The sequence below is a fragment of the Hipposideros armiger genome, unplaced genomic scaffold (assembly GCF_001890085.2).
Source record: "Hipposideros armiger isolate ML-2016 unplaced genomic scaffold, ASM189008v1 scaffold_159, whole genome shotgun sequence".
Taxonomy (NCBI): Eukaryota; Metazoa; Chordata; class Mammalia; order Chiroptera; family Hipposideridae; genus Hipposideros; species Hipposideros armiger.
The window spans coordinates 852,144-874,313 of NW_017731509.1; the positions used below are offsets into that span (position 1 = coordinate 852,144).

General features: G+C 39.1%; 1 protein-coding gene across 2 annotated transcripts in view; it reads right to left on the minus strand.

Moving 5' to 3' along the window:
• Positions 1–22,170, minus strand: part of NELL1 (neural EGFL like 1) — an 835,074-nt gene that overhangs the window by 323,660 nt on the left and 489,244 nt on the right. For both annotated transcript variants that reach the window (XM_019651350.1, XM_019651349.1), the window contains exon 14: positions 1,424–1,546. In XM_019651350.1, the coding sequence (XP_019506895.1) occupies positions 1,424–1,546 (123 nt within the window). The remainder of the gene's footprint in view (positions 1–1,423; positions 1,547–22,170) is intronic.

Genomic DNA, 22,170 nt, shown 5'->3' on the forward strand with positions numbered 1-22,170 from the left:
ATACCTACAGTTTCAAATCACTGTATTCCATTCCATGAAATGACATGCCAAATAAATTAAATCCTTCCATTACTGATGAATATTTTGGTGGTTTCTGATTTTTGATGAATACAAACAACGCAGCAAAAACATCACTGTATGTGAACTGTTCCCCTCACGAGCATGTGCTTTTCTCGAACACATTTCAAGAGGTAAAATCAATGGAATCAAGAGAGTCCCTACATTACTCTTCAGATTTACTTTCAATGTTGATAGATGTTGTCAAAATTGCCAAAAACGTTTCACCAATTTATACTCGCAGTCATGTATGAGACTGTGTATCCCAAGATCACCAACAGAATGAAATCAATCTCTTTAAATTCTCCCCTAATCTAATGCAGGAACATAGTGACTTTACTCATTGCACATTATTTCCCTCTCATCACCAGCATGTCACCTCTGCGGAGGAGTACTGATAAAGTGTTTCATGTCCTTGGCCGAGGTACTTAACCTTTCTGTGTCTCAGTTTTGTCACCTCTAAAACGGGGATGATAATACTTAACTCCAAGTGTTATTTTCTGGGTTTTGGGGGTTTTTTTTTACATTTTGCGTCTTTTTCCATGTGACTGTATCTCTCCTTTTTGGCTGATTCAGTCAGTTACCAAATTTAATGGGCGCCTACAATATGCTAGGCGCCATTCTAGTTGCACGGAGCATAAAGACAAGACCAACTGGCTGTTCTCATGGAACTTACATCCCAGTGGGGAGGCAGGCAATACCAAAACAAACATATAAATGTATAATGTTCTGTCAGTTTGTGTTGGTGAAGAAAAAATAAAGTCGGTGAGCCTGGAGCTAAGAAATAATAGGGGTGCCCTTATTTCAGACAGAATGGTCAAAAAAGTTTCCGTGATGAGAAGACACTTGAACAGAGAGCTGAGGGAATGTGCACAGAGGCCTGGGATGGACATGTGGTTGGCGTGTTCAAGGAATAACGTGGTGATGCAGAGGGAGTGAAGCAGAAAGAAAAGAAAGATGCCAGCTGACAGGAGCCCCATAAGCCCAACGGGGGAATATGAATTTTGTTCTAAATGCAGATGGAAGCCAGGGCCCGAGAGGATACCTCAAATGTGGCCATGAGCAGTGCCCACTTGCCCTGTGAGCAAAGCCTCACAGAGATGGAAGTAATCAGAGCATCCTTCACAAACACAGGCCAAGAGGCAAAGCTGAACCATTGTCAAATTGCAGAACCACGCCGCTGACCCACACACACACCTTTTTCATTCACCTCAAAGCATTGCTCTTCTCTGATGTCAGCAAATAAACCAGAAACAGGAACCCTGACCATGTTCAGCTACCAGAATGGCAAGCATGGTCTCGCACAGGAGCACCCGGAGCCCAGGCAGGGCGGCAGCTCACAATGAGCCAGGAGCCGTAAGCCTACCTCTGCAGATAGTCCCGTTCCCCACGTAGCCCGGTTTGCAGGTACAGCTGTGTCCCTGGACAGTGTTGGTGCAGATGGCATTCTCATCACAGTTGTGCTGCCCGTTGCCACATTCGTCATGCTCTGTTTGCAGGACAAAAAAGAAAGAGAGAAACCTTTTCTTAATTTGGAATCACTGACATTGAAAAACTTAGCTGGAACTCCTCAAATAAGAATGACAGTGACATCATGAATTGGGACTTTATTCTGTGCCTGGCAGTTTCTACGCCTGATGTGGCTGAAATCTCAACAACTCTAAAAGATAGATGTTATTATCCCCACATTGCAGGTAAAGTGGCTGAGTGTCAGAAAAGTCAAGCGACTTATGCAAGTCACAGGATTGAGAAGTGCTTCTTTAAGGTCATTGCATCTTCCATGCTCTGCAAAGTGTCTGCAGAGGCTCCAAGGCAGTGGGTCTCAACAGGGGGCAATTTTGTGCCTTCTGCCTCTTGAAACATTTGATAATCTGACAATATTTTTGATTATCATGATTTGGGATAGGGGATGCCACTAAAATCTCATGGACAGAGGCCAGGGATGCTGCTAAGCATCTTACAACACACAGGAACTCGCACCACAACAAAGAATTCTTTGGTGCAAAATGTCAGTGGTGCCGAAGTTTGGAAGCCTTCTTCCAAGGTTAGAAAAAAAAAGACAAACCCACATGAGAGGTGCTATGGCTTCTTTAGAACAAAGAAGGTGAAACTGAAAGGAAGACCCAGCAAAGGAGCATGGACCAACAAGTATTTTCAAAGGAGTGGCACTGGTGACAGGGAATGTTGTGAGCACGGGGCTACGTTCTGAGTAAAAAAGGGATTTACTCTCAAGACTCTCTTTCAGGCCTTCAGCAGTTTAACTCTAATTTTCCATAGGGCGCATCTTCACAGGGTTCAGAGTTTAACCTCTTGGTTAAATGTGTAGTAATATGATTATATATATATATTCCAATAGCAGTGACATCCTTAATCCACAAGCGGCGGGGGCAAAATATCTAACACTACAAGATAGACAGAAAGATTCTAAGTTAGAAGTCAAAATTTCACAGATAATTACACTTTCCATTCATAATCAGGAAATTTAAACAGTCATCTCAATGACGACTCCGTAAATAAATAAGATGGGAAAGTTTGTCCTTTAATCCCTTTAATATCTGTGAGTATAATTTTTCACGAATTTTAAGAAGAAAAATCAAGCAGTTATTAAATCATAAAATATTATAAAACAAGAGTTAAAATCCTAGCTGGAAACCCCAAGGAAATAACACTACTTGAATAAAACTAAAAATTCAATAAGTTTGTTAACCACAGTGTCCTGTTAGATCACTGTAGCCATCAATGGGAATATCATCTATCTTCATTAATTTTTATTCTAAATTTTCTAACAGAGACCCAATAATGAGAAAGGTTCAATTCTACCAGGTAGAGCTGTTTTAGTTAACCACATACGATTAAAGTAAAGTGCATACATGCATATGACTCTTAACACCTTAGATTTTTCCAAAGTAAAATTTTCTTTGGACCTTAAGACCATGCCGAACTGTCAGTGAGAAACGTGCACAGGTTAGGAAGCAGTGGAAAGGGGAGATTTATGAGGACACACTTCCAGTCTGTGTTAAAGTCATCTCCAGCAAACTCCAAAAATAGTATCAACCTGTGGATGTCTGATCAAATTTATAGACCCATCAAGCATCTGGTATGGGCAGGTATAACACCAGGTGATATTAGGGATATAAAAATTCCAAGAATACAGACTTTAACTCCAAGGGCTTTCCATCTCCTTATTTAAACTCACTTAATATGTAATTATTAGTGTCTGTACTAGGAATACAAAAATGAGTAGGTATGATCTAGGCTCACAAACCCATTTTAATAGGGGGCACCAGACGGCATATGTAACACAAGGGAGGCGAGATAAGAGTTATAAGTAGGAGATGTTATATTTTATCATGAAAACATTTTAGAGTGAAAGAGGTCCGGCTAATACTTACACTGGGGTAACAGGCATAACTTGGAATGACCTAAGCAAACCTGCGAGTGTGGTCATGCTAGAGAAGAGGAACAAAGATCAACTGGAATAAGAGTTCGCTGGAGGAAAGAAACTTCTGCCACTAGGGAGAGCAGTCCTCTTGCAAGACGTAGTATTTGAACTAGGCTTTTAAAAATGGTCATGATTGTATTAGCCACAATTGCCCATGAAGGGTACTCCAGGCAAAAGGACAGTGTGAAGAAAGGTATGGTTTTATGTAATATTCCAAAAGTTCGATCCACCTTTACCTATCTGGCCTTTCTTTCTCAGCTTTACTGAGGTATAACTGACAAAATTATAAGACTTTTAAAGTGTAAAAAGTGATGATCTGATATACATATACTTTATGAAAAGACTCTCCCCATCAAGTTAAATTAACACATCCACCTTACCTGGTCTTGTCTCCTAATATTCTTATAGCAAACCCTCTCTCTGATGAGGTGACCCCATCACTGTCCTGCAAATGGATGAGTTCATTCCTATCTCTCTAGTTTGTCATGTTGTTTCCTTGACTCAAAATACTTTCTCCCAACGTAGCTGAAATACCTGTGCCCCTGCCTGGCTTCAGACACCACTTCTTACCCATGCTCTCACTGTGAAGCTTTCCACACTTGCTCTCCATAGCACATGAATTTTACCCATCTTGGAACTGTTACTAAATTTAGTAACTTTACCTCTTTGTAGGCAACCGTATCACAATATGTGATGATATTTATGAGTTTTATCATTAATGTCTTATAAACTAATTAACTTTGAAGAAAGGAATTGCAGTGTATTTTCTACAACTCTCACTTTACCTATCACTACTCCACATAATGATATTGAGCCTGAGAGTGCCAAGTACTGAGCTAAACATTGTACATATTTGTATATCATTTAATTCTCCCAATAATCATCTGTTTCATCATTTTATAATGATGAAACAGAGACAGAACTTGCCTAAGATCACAAACTAGTAAGTGGGGGAGCTCAGATTTGTGACTCTAGACACTGGGGGTGACCACCACATAACTGTACAGTTGGAAGCAATTTGGACGTGGCTGAGGCTAAGTCAAGACATGTGGAAGTGACTCTATAATGCCAAAAATGAAAACTGTCTTTTACTATATGGGCCCCAAGTTCCCACTTGAAATTTGACCTATCCCTGAAAGACAAAGGTATAAAACTTCTGTATTTCATTATCTTTAGCCTTGCCTAAGTTTGCAAAGTAACCAGTACCTTCAAAACTATGTTAGACCGAAAGGACCAAAAAAGAAATGGTTTCCTTCTAAAAATATCAAATTCCCTTCCAGCCATTGGAGATATTACAAAAGGTGTAAGACAAGCATGTGTGAGAGGTGGCATGGCATAGAGTTTAAGGGCATAGACACCACAACCATACAGCGTGGGTTGGGCGATCCTGGGTTTGCCACTTACTAGCTATGTGAACTTGAATCATTCAGCCAATCTGTACCTTAGTTTCCTAATATGTATAATGTGGATAAAGACCCTACCTGTCAGGGTTAGTTAGTATAGGTAAAATACTTACCTATACTGTGACTAGTAGGTACTCCACAAGGGTAAACTATTTTATCATTATTGTTATTACTACTAGTAGAACTAACACTTCTACTTCCACTACTAGTAGTAATACAATTACCACTACTACTGCAATTACCTGTGACCAGACTTCATTGTTGGATGGTGGTTAAAACTGGTTTGAAAAACTTTCTGCTTCCTTTATAGGATAATAGTTCAGGCAGGAAGACTGTGAATAGATAGGCTTTTGAAGACAATTAAATTAGAATACCTCTTTGACAATCCAAAAGAAGTATTTGCTGAGATTCAATTATGGTCCCTAAGAAACCAGACTATAGATTGGGAAGATGAAGGATGCTATGTTTCGGATTCTTGATATATGACCATAGTTTGATGACAGCATATTTGAAATATCAAACCTCTCAAGACAAAGGACAATGTGGCAGTAAGCAGTCTCTCCACTGATGATGATAACTATTGTTATGCTGGCTAATATCTATGAGCACTCATTAAGGACTGTCATTATCACACAGTTCCTTTCTCCTTCCTCTTCTTTCCTCTTTCACAGGCTAGCTCAGAAGGACTCTAACTGATCCACCTCTGTAACATTGTCTTCACTTGTAATCAATAGCCATTGTCAATTAACACCTTATTTTCCTTTGAGAACTAATCAGGACCCAAACAAGCTACTGAAACAGTCAATTCAGCTGTGGCTGTAAATGCCCCATGGTAGGTCTTGTGGCTTTACTTGGTTCAAAGTAAACTCTTTTGTATTTTACAGAATTGTTACAATGCCCTCATTGTGATATGCTAAGCAGGTCTTATCAGTCATAGTTTACAGATGAAGACTTTGTGTTTGGAGCACATAAAAAGGCTTTTTTTATAAGTTCACATATAATAAGCACTTAAACTCCCATCTCCTCATTCCTTCTGCATTATTTCCAAAATCCCACTTTACTTTGTGATTAAAAAAATTTCTACAATGTAGGCCACGGGGTGGGTAATATTTAATTAAGAAAACATAATTACAGACTTACAGGAAGTTGCAAAAGTAGTACACAAAGTCCCTGTGTCCTTCGCCCAGTTTCCCTCAACAGCAACATCTTACACAGCTGCAGCACAGATCATAACCAGAAAACTGACATTGGCATATTAGTGTTAACTAGTCTGAAGGCCAAATTTAGTTTATGCCATTTTGTAAACTGCATTCATTGTGTGTGTATGTGTGTGTGTACATATGTATATGTACATATCATCCCACATATAAATCTACCAGCACAATCACGCTATATCTTTGTGTTTACATTCCCCCGCAGCCATCGCCCCCAATTCCTGTCCCTGTCAACAGCTCGTATATTTTCTATCTTTACAGTTTCATCACTTCTCAACCTTCCTAGTGCCGTGACCCCTTAATACAGTTCCTCATGTTGTGGTGAACCCCAACCATAAAATTATTTTTGTTGCTACTTTATAACTGTAATTTTGCTACTGTTATGAATTGTAATGTAAATATCTTTTTGTTTTCCGATGGTCTTAGGCAACCCCTGTGAAAGGGTCACTTGACCCCCAAAGGGGTCACGACCTACAGGTTGAGAACCGCTGGCTTAGAGAATGTTATACAAGTTGAATTATATGGCAGGTAAATTTTGAGATTAACTTTTTTCACTAAGCATAATGCCCTTGAGCTCCATGCAGATTGTTTGTTGTATGTGCCAATAGCTTATTCCTTTTTATTGCTGAGTAGTATTCCACTGTATAGATATAGCATAGTTTCCTCAACCATTCATTCTTTGAAGGACATTTGGATTGCTTAATGTATTTTACTATGATGAATAAAGTTGTTATGAATGTCTGTGTACAGGGCTTTGTGTGAACATGTATTTTCATCACTCTGGAATACATACCCAAAATGTGATTACAGGGTCATCTGACACAGACATGTTTCATTTTGTAAGAAACCTGCAAAACACTTTGCAGAATGGCTGTACCATTTTACATTCCCACCAGCATTGTACAAGTAATCAAGTTTCTCTACATCATTGCCAGCATTCATTATTGTCACTTTTCTAATATTTAGTCACACAAGACTGTGGTGATTCTGCACTGTGATCGTAGTTTGCATTTTGCAAACTGCATTTAATATTTAGCTAAAGATGTCGACCATCTTTCCATGTGCCCACTTGACAACTATGTTTTTCTTTGGTGAAATATCTGTTATATATTTTGCTCATTTTATAACTTATTTTTTCTTTTGAGTTTTGAGAACTCTTTATATACTCTAGATATAAAGCTTTTGTTGGATATGCTGTTTGCACATATTTTCTCACAGTCTATTGCTTGTATTTTCATCCCCTTAGCAGTGTTTCACAATGTAAAATGCTTTACTTTTGATGAAATTCAATTTATCTATTTTTATTTTATAGATAGTGCTTTTAATGTCATATCTAAGAACTCTTTGTCTAACCCTAGGTCCCAAAGATTTTCTCCTATTTCCTAAGAGTTTTGTTGAAAAACTATTTTGCTCCATTGAATTACTTTTGTATCTTTGTCAAAAACCAATTGGTTATATATTCATTGGTCTGTTGCTGGGTTCTCTACTCTTCCATTGATCTATGTGTCTATTTCTTTTCCAATAATACTGCCTTGATTACTATAGGTATATAGGAAGCCTTAATATCACACAGAATGATTTCTCCCCACTATATTCTTATTTTTTCAAAATTGTTTTATTCTAGTTCCTCTGCATTTTTACATGAATTTTAGATTAAGTTTGTCCATTTCTACAAAAAAGTCTTATAGGGGTTTTAACAGGAATTGTGTTAAATTTATAGATCAATTTGTGGAAAACTGACATTTTTACTATAGTGACTCTCCCAATCCTTAAACACTATTTACTTATTCTTTGATTTCTTTCATCAGGGTTTTATAATTTTCAGCATACAGGTCCTGTACATGTCTTATTAGACTTACAACAGGTATTTCATTTTACTTTGGAGCAATTGTACATGACATTGTTTTTAATTTTGGTTTCTACACATCATTTGCTAGTATACAGCAATACAATTTTTTGTGCACCAATCTTGTACTTGAGACTTTGCTGAATTCACTTATTCTACAATTTTTTTTTTTTTGTAAATTCCTCAGGATTGTCTACACAGACAATTATATCATCTGTAAACAGGACTGGCTTTACTTTCTCCTTTCCAATCTGTATGCTTTCCTTTGGCTTGTTGCACTGGGTAAGTTTTCAGTACCAGGTGGCACGAGAGCAGTAAAAGCAGACATCACTGGCTTGTTACCAATCTTTGGGAGAAAACATTCAGTCTTTCAACATTCAGTATAATGTTAGCTCCACATCATACTGCCTTGCAAACTCTGGGTGGAGGTGGAATTTCAGCTCCCTCTGGGTTCCCTGACAATGAAATTGGGAGAGAACAGAGTGCAAATTAACCTTGCATAGCATTGCCCTGTTGGGTCTCCATGCTGCTGGGTGTGGTAGAGGCCCAGCTCCATGCTGGGCCCTACTGACATTAGTACAGAGAAGGGATTAGAACACTGCCTTGCTTCTGCCAAGCAGGTTTCCCATTGACATCTGGCTAAAGCAGGGTGGATATTTCCAAAAAGGTTTTCTGTTCTGTTAGGCCTCCCTTTTCCTAGTTCTTTCCCTGGAGTCAGCTTCTCCTGGAGATTATTTTCTCTGTCCCTGTTGGTGTTTTCAGGTTGCCATCTTCCTGAGCTCCCCATCTGAGACATATGAGAGGCAAAAACCTTGTTCTTCCTCAAGCCCAAAGTTCCTAAGTAGTCCACCTCTTCTTTACACCTTTCAGAGTCTTCCTAGGTATTTGTTGTGTTATGCACAAGGGGTTTTTTTTTAGTTGTAAGAAGAAGCATCTGGGAAGAATGGGGTTAATCCATCTTGACCGGGACTAAAAGTCTTCAGTGTATTTAATTTTTAAGAGACCGGTCACTTTCCTTCTCAGCTTTTCTAAACAGCACTAATAATTGGGACTCTTCATAAATATACTACAACTAGGAACACATTTATCAATTTAGCACATTTATTGAGCACATACTATGAGCCAGATGCTGCTGTGAATGTGTTCTAGCATTCACATGAATTAAATATTATCACCCCGATTTTGTAAATGAGGAAATGGGAACAAATAGGTTGTCAGTGGGCCAAGATTATAGGGTGGTAGATTTAAAGGCCGTCACTGTCAAGCCATGGCAGAAGAATTAGAGCTATGTAGTTATTAGTCATTCTTATAATCTCCTATAATCAATCCATCACCAAGCCTTAATGATGTTTCTTTCTAAACATCTTTCAAATTCATTCCTATGTCTTCATTTCCATTTCCACCACCCTCAGCCAAGCTACTGTCATCACCCAAGCTACCATTACTTGGCGACTACTAGAGCTTCTCAGTAAATCCCTTCACATTCACTATTGGCCACCTTCAATTTATTCTTCATACTGCACTTAAGAACGATCTCTTAGGAATGCAAATATGATCATCCTGCCATCTGTTCTAAAACTCTTCAGTTACTTCCTGCTGTGGACATTTTCAATATGACCGCCTAGGTCCCTCACAGCCAGCCCCCAACTAACTATCACGGTTCATTTTGACTTGCACCTGCTCTGCTCCAACCACACTGCCTTTATCTCCTTCTGCCAAAGGGCCTTGTTCCCTCGGGTAACAGGCACTTTCACATGTTCTTCCCTCTTCATAACTGCTTATCATTGGTGTCTCCACTCAGTCCTCACCTCCTCAGAGAAAGGAGTCCCGATTTTCTTGACAGGGAAGTTTTCCCTGTAACACACTCATATAACACCCAGTGTCTCACCTTCATAGGGCTAACCACAGCTATAATCCTACATTTATTAGTGTGTTAGTGTTTTACTAATGTTTGTCTTCTTTACCAGAGCACAAATGAGGATAGAAAATATATTTTCATTTTCTTTATCACTAGCCCCTAGCAGAGCTTCTGAAACATAGTAAGTGCCTAATACAAATACCTGTTTATAAAAGGAAGAGATGGAGGGAGAGAGGGAAGGAGGGAGGAAGGAAAGAAGAACAGAGAGAAGAAGACAGTGCTATCGTCTTTGGCATCAAAAGTGGAAGAGAGGCCAAGGAGAATTAATACAAGGAAAAGGTAGTTGAATCAGGCAGCTGGGGAAAACTTAGGAGAAAAGAGCTTATAAATGAAATATAATCAGGTAATGGTATGTTGATATATTTATTTACACAGTGACTTTGTGAGAAAAGGAGAAAGGGATGTGGTTTCAGAGGCTCTTACTGAGGGAAGCCATTTCTTTTCACAAGAATTGGTCAAGACACAGTCCCTGGACTGTGAGAAAATATTGCAAATCATTTATCTTATTAGTGACTTGAATCCAGAATATATGCAGAAGCTTTACAACCCAAGAATAACAAGATAACCCAATTAGAAAATGTAAAAAAAGTATTTAAATAGACATTTGTCCAAAGAAGATACACAAATAGCCAATACACACATGAAAAGATGCTGAACATCTCCAATAATCAGGGGACTCCAAAGCAAAACCACAGTGAGATATCACTTCACACCCACCAGAATGGCTATGATCCAAAGACAAATAATACCAAGTGTTCATAGGAGTGTGGAGAAACTAGATCGCTTACACATTGCTAATGGGAACGTAAAATATTTGGAAATTACTCTGGCGGCTCTGCAAACTATGAAAAATAGGGCAACCACATGTTCCAGCAATTCCAATCCTAGGTATATACCCGAGAGAAATTAAAGCATATGTCCATACAAAGACTGGAACATGGGTGCTCATACTAGCATTACTCACAACAGTCAAAAGATGGAAACAACCCAACTATTCGTCAACTGATGAAAGCGTGAGGAAAATGTGATCTATGCATACAGTGGAATGTTATCCAGTAATAAAGCACAACGAAGCATTACTACAGACTACATATGTATCATGGATAAACCTCGAAAACATTTTGCTAAGTGAATGTAGTCAGTCACAAAAGGCCACATGTCATATCATCCCGCTGATAGAAAATGTCCACAATATGCAAACCTAGAGAGACAGAAAGTAGACTAGTGGTTACCTCAGGCTAAGCTCGAAAGAATTGGGAACAGCTGTTAACGGGTACCAATTTTCTCCTTGAAGTGATGAAAATGTTCTAAGTTTGGATAATTATACTGTACCACTCTGACAATCTACTTAAAACCATTGAATTATATACTTTAAGGAGGTGAACATTATATTGTGTAAATTATATCTCAGTAAGCCTATTAAAACTATGAAGGAGACAGTTCTGAAATGAGTTAACGCATGTATCTCTGTGTCCACGTGTTAAGACAGGGATGTGAAATTCATCAGAAGTCATTCTTGGACAAAGTGTTCTTCCATAAATGGGGATTAGGGATGTTATTTTGATAATATCCTAGAAATGTGCCATATTTCTTTAATTGAAAGACAGCATTTATTGAATAGTAATATTTTGGGGGAAAGTAATTATGTATAAAATTTAAACATGAATTACAAGATGATCCCCAGTTTCTTAAATGTGAAATTTGAAAATCTATGCTTTAGGCTTAGAGATATATGTTATTTATAATCTAACCCAACGCTTGAATTCAAGAAACAATTTTCTAAGTCAAAATATAAATAACTCTAAACGCCCTATTTGCCAGAATGGACAATTAAATCTCTTCATTATTAGGCCCCTTCCTGTTCCACTTTGCCCTAAGCAAGACCCCACTATGGTCCTGGGGGTTTTAGACAAAAGTTTGTGGGAAATCTATTTGATTTTAGCCCTGGTCATGACCCTACTCTATAAAAAGGAGGCTTGAAGCCTTGCTAATTCCCTGTTAAACTCCGATGCTGAGATCTTTGCCAAAAGCAAGCACCCTCTATCAGGGACCTGAATTTTTAGGTGAACCACAAATCCATTCTCCTCTGGGGACACCACTTTGAGAACATATAGGTCTCCATCTTCCCTCTCTTGGATCTAAGCTATTTATTTTAGACGACTTTTACTTTCCAAACACTAAACCCTAAAATCCCAGTGCCTTCTGGGCAACTGAGTCTGTTGAAAATGTGTACTAACTCCTTCCGTCGGCAAAAAAGCTTTGGGTCTCCAGGTTTGGAAGCTGTTCTTGACTAAAAGCCCTGAGTAGGAATATAGACAGAATGGGTAATATGTAATATATATTTTACATATATATATATATATATATATATATATATATATATATATATATACCTTTTCTAATTTCTCCATAGCAGTAAGAAACAAAACACGACGTAGTAATTCAATCAAGTGTTGTTCTACTTAGATATATAGTATGATGTATTAAATACAGCAGCTATATATAATCTACATTAATCATTTTTATATGATATTTGTACACACATAAAAAGTCTATAAAAATGTACATTAAACTATTAACAATGACTTACAGTGGGGGGTGGATAGAGAATAAATGGGGGGCACTTATACTATTTATTTTATTCACATTGTATTTTGAATTTTTTATGACCAACATGTATCTTTTATTACTAAACAAGATTTTTTTGTGTGTATTTTTGTTGTTTTTGCCTTGTTTTTAGGAAGAAAATGGTTTCCAGATATATCCAAGTTTGTACGGAAAAGACAAAGCTTGAGAGACTGACACATTGGGATGCAAATCCCCGCATTGGATTCAACTCCCAGAGAGACTGACAGACTACTCTCTGTGCTCCGGTTTGTGTGTGCGTGAAATGTGCACAATGATACCATGACTAAAAAGCAGAAAACTTGGTTTAGTCCCTGTTTCCTCAGATCTGTATAGATTCTACAACAGAGGAGATGTGTTTATAAAAGAAGCATTTATATAATGAATGTTTATGGGAAGAAACATTGTAAAGATCTGGTATCATTTGGGACACACAGTAGGTGCTCCAAAAATGGCAGAGGCCCTCACCACCACCATCAGCACCACCATCATATCACAGTGTGGTGCTGGCCTGTGTTTCCATAAACTCGTCCTCAATAATTCCAGGGAGATTTTATTAGGAGCTTTGTTACTCTCCTTTATGTGCCCAAGGCTCTGAGTCCACATCCACCCTTGTAACTTGCTCACTCTGTGACCTAAGCAAATACACTTCATATTTTTGAGCCCTAGTGTGGTCACCTGAAAATGGAAGCAGTAAGATCCATCACACAGAGCTGTTGGGAAGATTAACTGAGAGAGCATTGGAAAATGTCTAGCAGCAAGCCAGCCAAGTAACACAGATTCAGTGAATATTAGTTTTGCTCCACAAGGATAATTAGAAATGCATCATTAAACTACAAAATTAATGAAAAGCTGAACTGTAGTCCAATGTTTCCGGGTTTCTTTTAAAACACTTAGTCCAACAGGAATATCCAAAATGAGAATAAAAAAAGTGAAACTGTTGTTTGACTTTGGTTTTAGGTAACAGTTCACGTAAGCATCCACATAGTGACCCATTTTCCTGAGGCCCTTTATCTCGCTCTACTGTGAAGAGCTTGGCTTGTGGTTCTTTTGGTTCCATGACCACCCAGAGGAACTCGGAAGAAAACTGTCTATCCAGATATGAAACATGACAAGAAAAATAACGCTGCATTGATGGTCTTCTTTATCACAGAAGTTTGCCGTCTCCTTCAGGGATTCTTGGTAGGAATGTGTTTTTCCTTCCCTTTGTGAAGCAGGGTGATGGTCCAAAAAAAAAAAGGAACCTGGGAGAAAGACTGGCAAAGGGGGAAAGTCCTTTTCTTCCTCTCTTAATAGTGACTGAGGCTCCCTGTCCAGGTGCTCTGGGGAGCTCAGCTGACTTACAAGGTCTCAAAGAAAAAGCAGATAGAAGCAAGGGAAACACAGAACTCGAACAATGCACTAGTCTTATTACCCTGCTTTCCACCATATCCGTTCACTCCTACTGAATTCTTCCTCCATAACCTACTCTGGCGGGCTGAATAGTGTGCCCTCAAAATTCACATCCATCAGAGCCTCAGAATGTGACCTTATTGGGAAACAGGGTCTTCGCAGATTTAATCAGTTAATCTTAACTGATTAAGGTGAGGTCATGTTGGATAAGGTGGACCCTAAATGCAATGACTGATGCCCTTATGAGAAGAGGAGACACCAAAGGACGCACAAAGGAGTTGGAGCTCAGCTGCAGCAAGTCAAGGAAAACCAGGAGCACCGTAAGCTGGGAGAGGCAGGGAAGGGTTCTCCCTCAGTCTTCGGAGGGAGCATTGTGCCACTGACTCCTGGATTTTAGATTCTGACCTCCGAAATGTGAGAGGAAACATTTCTGTTATCTTAAGCCACCCTGTGTGTAGCGATTTGTTACGGCAGCACAAGAAAGCTAATACACTGACCTTACGTATAATTTTTCACACCTTAAAGTGTTGAATGGACAGTGGTGGGCCAAGTCCTGATGTCCTTCACTGTTTCCTAGAAAACAGACTCTAGAGCAGCGGTTCTCAACCTTTCACAGGGGTCGCCTAAGACCATCGGAAAACACATATTTTCGATGGTCTTAGGAACCGAGACACCGCTCCTCTATCCGTCTCCAGGCCCACATGCAGATACACCCACACACGAGTACCCGGCAAAACAGACCCTGCTAATCCCAGATAAAACGTGTTAAACATAACAATACATAGCAAGGGAACAGAATACAGGCAAGTGGTCAAAGAGGACTTCCTGGAGGAAGTGGCATAGAATGACAGGATTGACTGGGAGTTAACCAGGCAAAATGAAGCAGGGCATCAACTTTGAAAATAGATGGATGATAGACAGACAGACAGACAGAAAGACAGACAGACAGATATAGACAGACAAACTTAGTCCAAGCTCCAAAGTAATACCAGAATCACACAGAGAGATATTATAGCAAGGTAATAGAGCTATAAAAATTGCCCAATAAACAATGAGGTAGACACACAAGGCAGAGAAAATAAGCCCATTTTTACACATAATGTGTACAATGTGGGACAGGACTGCTTTCCAAAGGAAAATAAAGCTGCCTGAAATAAGTCTGACGTGCCTCTCTCTCCACCAGTGGTGAACTCCCGGTGTTCACAAGTAGTAGCAAATACCATTTTCCTCGCTGTGTTTATAGTAGATTTTCCAAAAATGGCCACAACTCTTCCATCTCACCTGCTATTCTGCAATCTCACCTTGCTCTTTCCCATCAAGAGGTCAGTCTAATTACCCTCCCTTTGTATCTGGGCTGCCTTTATAAACCTGTGTGTAACCAAGGGAATGTGACAGAAAGTATATCTCATGGTCAGTATCAGTCTGGCAGCTTCAGGAATGCTCGTTCTCTGGATGCCCCACCTCAGGAAGTTAACTCTTAGAACCCAGCTGCCATGCTGTGGAACGAAGACACATGACCAGACACATGTATATACTCCAGCCAGTGGTCCCAGCTGAGCCCAGCCTTGGAGGATTATCAACCCAGGCACCAGACATGAGAGGAAGGAAGTCTCCGATGGTTTAATGCCTCAGCTGCCTGAGTCTCCCCAGTCCTTGAAGTCTTCCCACCTATGGCCCAGATACCAAGGAGATACCAGCCATGCTTGCTGGGCCCTGTCCGGATTAGTCACCCACGGAATTTATGAGCATAGTGAACCGGGGGTTATCTTACGCCTCTTAGCTTGAGGTGGCCATTACAGAGCAATAGGTAACCAGAACAGAATCCCTGGCTCCGAGCCCAGGGCCTGGTGTGAATCAGGACCTGAATGAGGTCTCGCAGAACTGGGCTGAAATGAAATCAAAGACTGTGTTTCTTCTTCTGAGACAGCCCTCCATCTTCAAAGGGTGTTTTAAGGGATGACTCACTATCTCTCAGATGTTTCACATTGTCTTTATTCTGCAAAGTCTTCGAATATTACCTAACATAGATGGACCCTAAAATGAACCCAAAGAATGGGAATTTTGCAGCAACCAAAATATATTTTCATCAACATTAATTAAATGATTACCCTGGGAACTTCAATGCAGATGTTGATGGCACTGTCAAAACCTGTCACCAAATTCTACATCCAGTCCCTCTGGTTGATGACAACAACGTATTAATAGAGGAGGCAGTAGAAAATCATACCAACAGAGTCAACAGTTTTTTCTGGAGAGTTTACTGGAGGCCAGAAGCACAGATAAAGGTCAGATACAAGGTTTTGTCCTGCCTGGAGGTGGGAAAGTGCAGTGATTCGAAATCTGAGCTCTGGACACACACCGTTTTAGCTTAGTCTCAGGCTCTGCTACTAAGTGACTGTGTGAACTCACCCTTGTGATGTGTTATCTCTCACATTGCTTCTCCTTTAGTAAAAAAGGCTACATAAAGATTAAATGAGATAATACGTATGCAATGTTATTCACATATTTATCCTGCACCTGCTGTGTGTTCAACTGTTTTATTCATGAAAAACAAAATGGTGAACAAAGGTAATTTCTCTGCCGCGATGGAGATTACACTCCAGTAGGGGAGACAACCAACAAATAAATGTACAGGAAATACATAATATAATCTGGGGTAGGGATCATTACCATGAGGAAAACTAAAGCAGAATGAGGAAATGGGGAGTGATGACAGTGCTAAATTAGAGGGGCCTGGGGAGACTTCTGTGAAGACATTTTAACAAAACTTGGATGAAATGAAGGAGTAAACCATTATCCTGGAGAACGGCATTCTAGGCAGAGAGAATGCCAAGAAAAAGGCTTGAAGTGGGGGAAAAAAAAGCCAGGAGGCCTGCGTGGCAGGGGTGGGGTGAGGAAATGGGACGGATGATGGTACAGCATTGCATTTTCCTCGAGCCATGGGTCAAATCAAGCAGGTCCTTTTTCACCATCAGCACTGTATTGCAAGTGAGGTGGGAAGCCATTGGTGAGTTTCCCATCATCCTCTACATGAATTGCTTAGCACAGCACCTGGCATATTATAGCACAAGCTCAATAAGTACTTGGCTTGTCACGTTATTATCGACTAACGTCAAGGCAGGATGGCAGGGAAACACATTCCTCATCGGCAGCACTGAGTCAAACCCACATTCAAAGCAAACAATAAGGTCAGAATGTGTAGGACCCGCAGCCTCCAAGTGGGGCTGATGTTTCCGGTCAGACATGCAAGATGTAGAAACAAGAAAATCAAATGACCTGAAGAAATGTCAGGCATTCTGCTCTCACACAGACTACATTACTCTGTTCATGAAAACCCAAGTCGGGAGGTAACACTGTGCAAGAACATATTATTTGCTTGGGGCTGAGTCTTGTTGAGGCTTGTGAGCTAGTTGAGGCTATGACAAGGCCTTGCTTTTGTCCTTAACCTAAAGACCTAATGTTTCACTAGTCACATGTGGCTACTGAGCCCTTAAAATATGGCTAGTCTGGATTGAGATGTGCTCGATGTGTAAAATACGCACTGGATTTCAAGACTTACTTCCATCAATAAGGACACAAAGTCTCTCAATATTATACTGATTACACACTGAAATAAAAATATTTTGAGTATACTGCATTAAATTAATTTACTTTATTTCACTCATTTCATCTTCTTTTTATTTATTTATTTATTTATTTATTTATATTTTTTTAAAGATTGTAGCAGAGGACAGTTTTATTAGAGAAGAAAGTTACCGCTCTCGAAACAAGAGAGGAGCCCAACTGGGATGCTCCTCATCTTATTTTTAAATGTGGCTACTGGAACATTTTAAATTATACATGTGGCTAGCATTATATATCTATTGGACATTGATGTATCTGGTGCTTCTTAAAGGTGGGCAGGAAATAAGAGGAATAAAAGTATCTCTAAGAAGATTTTTGCATTCCTAATCAGAGGCGACAAATTGGGTTTATTGTGAAAGCCAGGTCTCACTGTCTGATGTGGGTACCTGGAGGGCTATATTAGAAAACATTCAAGGTTCTAGCTTACTGGGAATATTGTTGGGATTAATTTATAATATTAATCAGTATCATACTGAGAGGAGGAGAATGAGACAGCCATATACAATGCAATGATTGTTTTATATGGGAATAATAATAACAATAATTTCTTGAGAATGCATGTTTCACCAAGCATGTGGTAGACATTTACTCTTGCTAGATGCTTTCCATTCACTATTTTATTATGTTTTTCACAATAACTTTAACAGGTGGTCATTACCATCTGTCTTTTAACTATGTGAAAAATGAAATTCAGGTTAGTTTCCTACTATAGTAAAAAAAAGTTTAGGATTTGAAACCAGGACAGCATCTCTCCAAAGCTCACACTTGAATCACAACTTGCTAGGATCAGACACGACCTCCTAATAGCAGAACTCCCTGAGATATAGGGATCTCTGTCCCCAAAAGTTGGTGTGTGACTTATTCCTCAGCATGGATCTATAGTGACCCAACTTTTGGATATAATATGATGGTATCAGTGGAGTGCACCCTCAAGCCCTTTGCCGACCTTAGAAAGTCAGTCTAGATCAGTGGTCCTCAAACTTTGGCATGCATCAGAATATGGAGAGCTTATTAAAACACACAACGCTAAGTCCAACCCCTAAAAAGTTTCTGATGCAAGTCCTGGGTAGGGCTCGAGAATTTCAATTTTCGCTACGTACCTACATGGTGCTGACAGTACTGGTCCAGGAGCCATACTTAGAGAAGCATAAGTACGGATCCAGCTCCTAGATGTTCTTGGTTACACACAGTAAATTCTCTGGGGAATTTTTTTAAGTGAATCAGTGCCCAGCCCTAGATCACACCAGCTGAATCAGAATCTCGGGGTCCAGGCATAAGCATTTTTTTAAATCTCCCCAGAAAGACGTGAAGGTTGAAAAACACTAAGCTGTCTGCTCCTTCTGCTTAATTTTCCTTTCTAGATGATCCCAAAGATAAAACTGGGGAAAAAAAAACAAGCCCACTCCAGTCAAGAGGCCAAGCCTCAAATGTTTCACTGTGCACAGGAAACTCCAGGGCTGAGCTCCGGCCTGAGTGTTGATAGGTGGGTGTCAAGCAGGGGGAGTGGAGGGGCTGGGAGCCTGGAGGCCACAGAATAGGTAAAGCAGCAGGAAACAGAGCCCCCCCAAAATGCCATCCAGTAACTGACATTAGGACCCGTAGTCTGTCCTAGAGAGATATTTTAATAGTGATTTAAAGTTCAATATTTGTTTAGTCTCTATCCTTTGCTTCATAGCTGGAGAATGTTCCAATGTAAAGGACACTGACATTATAACTATCATCTGGCTCAAGAGGAATGAAATTTGATGGAATGGAAATGATGCACATCTGTGAAGCTCCCCTAAGAGAAGACCCAGTGCAGCTAGCATCCAATCCTGTAAAACCTACAACTAAGAACTTCAAGTATAAACATCATGAAACTGTGTGTGTGTGTCATAAAAGTAGGACAATTCCTAGGAATCTAAAAATCTGATATTGACTCTCCCTTTGCAGTGCCAAAAGTGAAAGCAGCAGACGGTCTCTGAAACCTTCCCTTTATCCCTGTCACTCAAAAAAATAAAAAATATAAGTAATAAAAAATAAAAAATCTAAAAAATTTAAAAACTTAAAAAAATAAAGAAGGAAACAAAGAAAAAGAAAAATTAGGAGCATCAAACGAAATGACTTCTTGTCTGTGAAATATCCTGATGTTTGGCAACTTGGAAGAATCACAACTCAGAACTACCTAAGATCTCCTGAACCCAAGTTCCTGAAACTCTTCCATTTTAAATTTATTTACAGAAGTACTTTTCCCCCTTCTATAATGACACTTTTACCTCTTTTTATTTTATTTATTTATTTATTTATTTATTTATTTATTTTAGCTGAGCCATCCTGCCACCTGTTGGCAGCTCAGCTAGGGCCGGGACTCGAACCGCTGTTGTGCAGAGCTCAAACTCTTGGGCGAGCGCTTCATTTTTATCTCTTTTTGAATGTCTCCTTATTGCCTTATGGCTATGTCAAAGATGCTGACTGGCTCTAAAATGCAAACACATTTTTAAATATTAATTTATTTGGTTTTTCAAGACTTCTGAAGTGAAATGCCTTTTATATATGTGGTTCCCTCTGCATTCAGACCCGACTCTTACCCAGTTCTTGAAAAATGACTCAGTTCCCACCCATTAGCTGTATAATATCAAGAGATACTTTCATTCTTCATTTCTGATTGACTTGACGTTATCAAATTTCAAATTTAAGTTTTTCTGTCCCTCAACCTCTTTGAGAAGGATTCCTATCCTTGTATAAGGTAAACCAACTATTTGCAACATTAAAAATAACTTAGTTTATTTAGCCAATCTTAACTTTTGGATTTTCATGTATTAATAGTCAAATAACCAGATGTTCTCCCACTCTACATCATGTTTAAAAGAAGAGAGAAATGACAAGAAATCAACTGTCAGGGTATGCATTTGAGTCATATTCACTTTGTTTAAATATTACAAATGGCTATCACTCCTCAGTGATAAATGGTTTTAAAACATTGATTGAAAGACCTGCAAAAACCTTAGTCATTAAAGACTACAAGATGTCCAACTTGTTGTTTTTCTCTGGAATGAAAAATGGGGTGAGTACATTGCATGATAAGTTTACTATTCAAAGGGAGTGGAAATAGCTCAAATGTTGGGCCTGATGTCACCTGACTATTTGTCCAGAAAAGTGTAACCTCACCAACTTCTTTGGCATTCTGTTTTAAGTATCTGATATGCTTCTAGTACAGAATCTAAACCAACCTCTACTTCATAAAATCTCTACAGGAAGCATCCATTTTCAAAATCTGCCACTACAAAATGTGACCTTTAACTGTGCCCATGAGTCAACTGAAAAGTAAGAACATGAAAATAATATAACTGTGCATATTGCCATGTTTTTGAAAATGGAAATAGTGATAACCAATTATAATAGCTTAATGCTGACTTTTCAGTACACACACATACACATACCTCATATAGTGCCTATCTCAATAAACGAATACTATAAAAAGCAAACAAGACAAATAAGTCTTAAGTTTATCTGCCCAAATTCACCTATTCAACTGGATATTTAATCAAAATTCACCATACGTATTTGTGAATTGTTTAGTCATTAGCAAACAGTGCAATGAGAACTTTGCCATCCCATTTACTGAAAATTAATATACCTTTTAAAAATACTCAAAATGTGTATTAGAAAAGGTATGATAATTATATCCTAAACAAATATGTGATTCTTCCACTTCATCCTCAGTTGAGTTAAGTAAATAACATTGTTCTTACATTTAGACATTATAAACAAAGGTTGCAATTAAAAGATAATACACATCTCTGCCACTTGGAATAAAGAACCAAATTATTAGCCCATAAATAGCAAAATGAAAATACTATAAATATAGACTATCTAAAGGAAAAGCACTATTCAGTACCAAACACTGGAATTAATACCATCTATTACTCCAAAACTAATCCCTGTAATCAAATGGTAGTTCATGTATAAATAGCTTTCCTTTTTTCATAGATCTTTTGCATACCATCTAATAAGTCCGACTGAAATGTGTAAATTAAATTATAACAAGAAGTTACATTCGAATAGTACTTTAGTTAAAAAAATAAAAGTTAAGACAATTTCACTGCTTCTCACATCAATTCTACAGGAGAGGTGGGGAATTACCATTATCCTCATTTTGCCTGGGACGACAATGCACGTCTCCTGACTACTCGTACAGAGGCTGAGTCTTACCAAGAGTAAGCACAGTGCCCTGCACAAGCACTTACATCTTACAACCACCATAGGGGAAAGTGCTGTTATAACCACCACTATACAAAATGAGAAACGAAAGCGCAGAGAGCTAAAGGGCATTGTTTTCATTTCCTAGTGCTATGGTTACAAATGACCAAAAACTGAGTGTCTTAAAACAATATGAAGTTATTATCTTTCAGTTCTGGAAGTCAGAAGTCCAAAACAGGTATCCCTGGGCTAAAACCAAGGCATTGGGCAGGGCTTCGTTCCCTTGGGGGGCTCTAAAGGACATTCTGTTCCCTTGTCTTTTCCAGCTTCTGGAGGCTGTCCGCATTCTTTGGTTCATGGCCCCATCCACGCATCCTCAGAGCCAGCAGTGTCCGGCCGAGTCCTGTAGCCTTCTGTCTGGTTCTCTGTCTGGTACTTCTCTTTTCTACTTACAAGGGCCCTTGTGATTA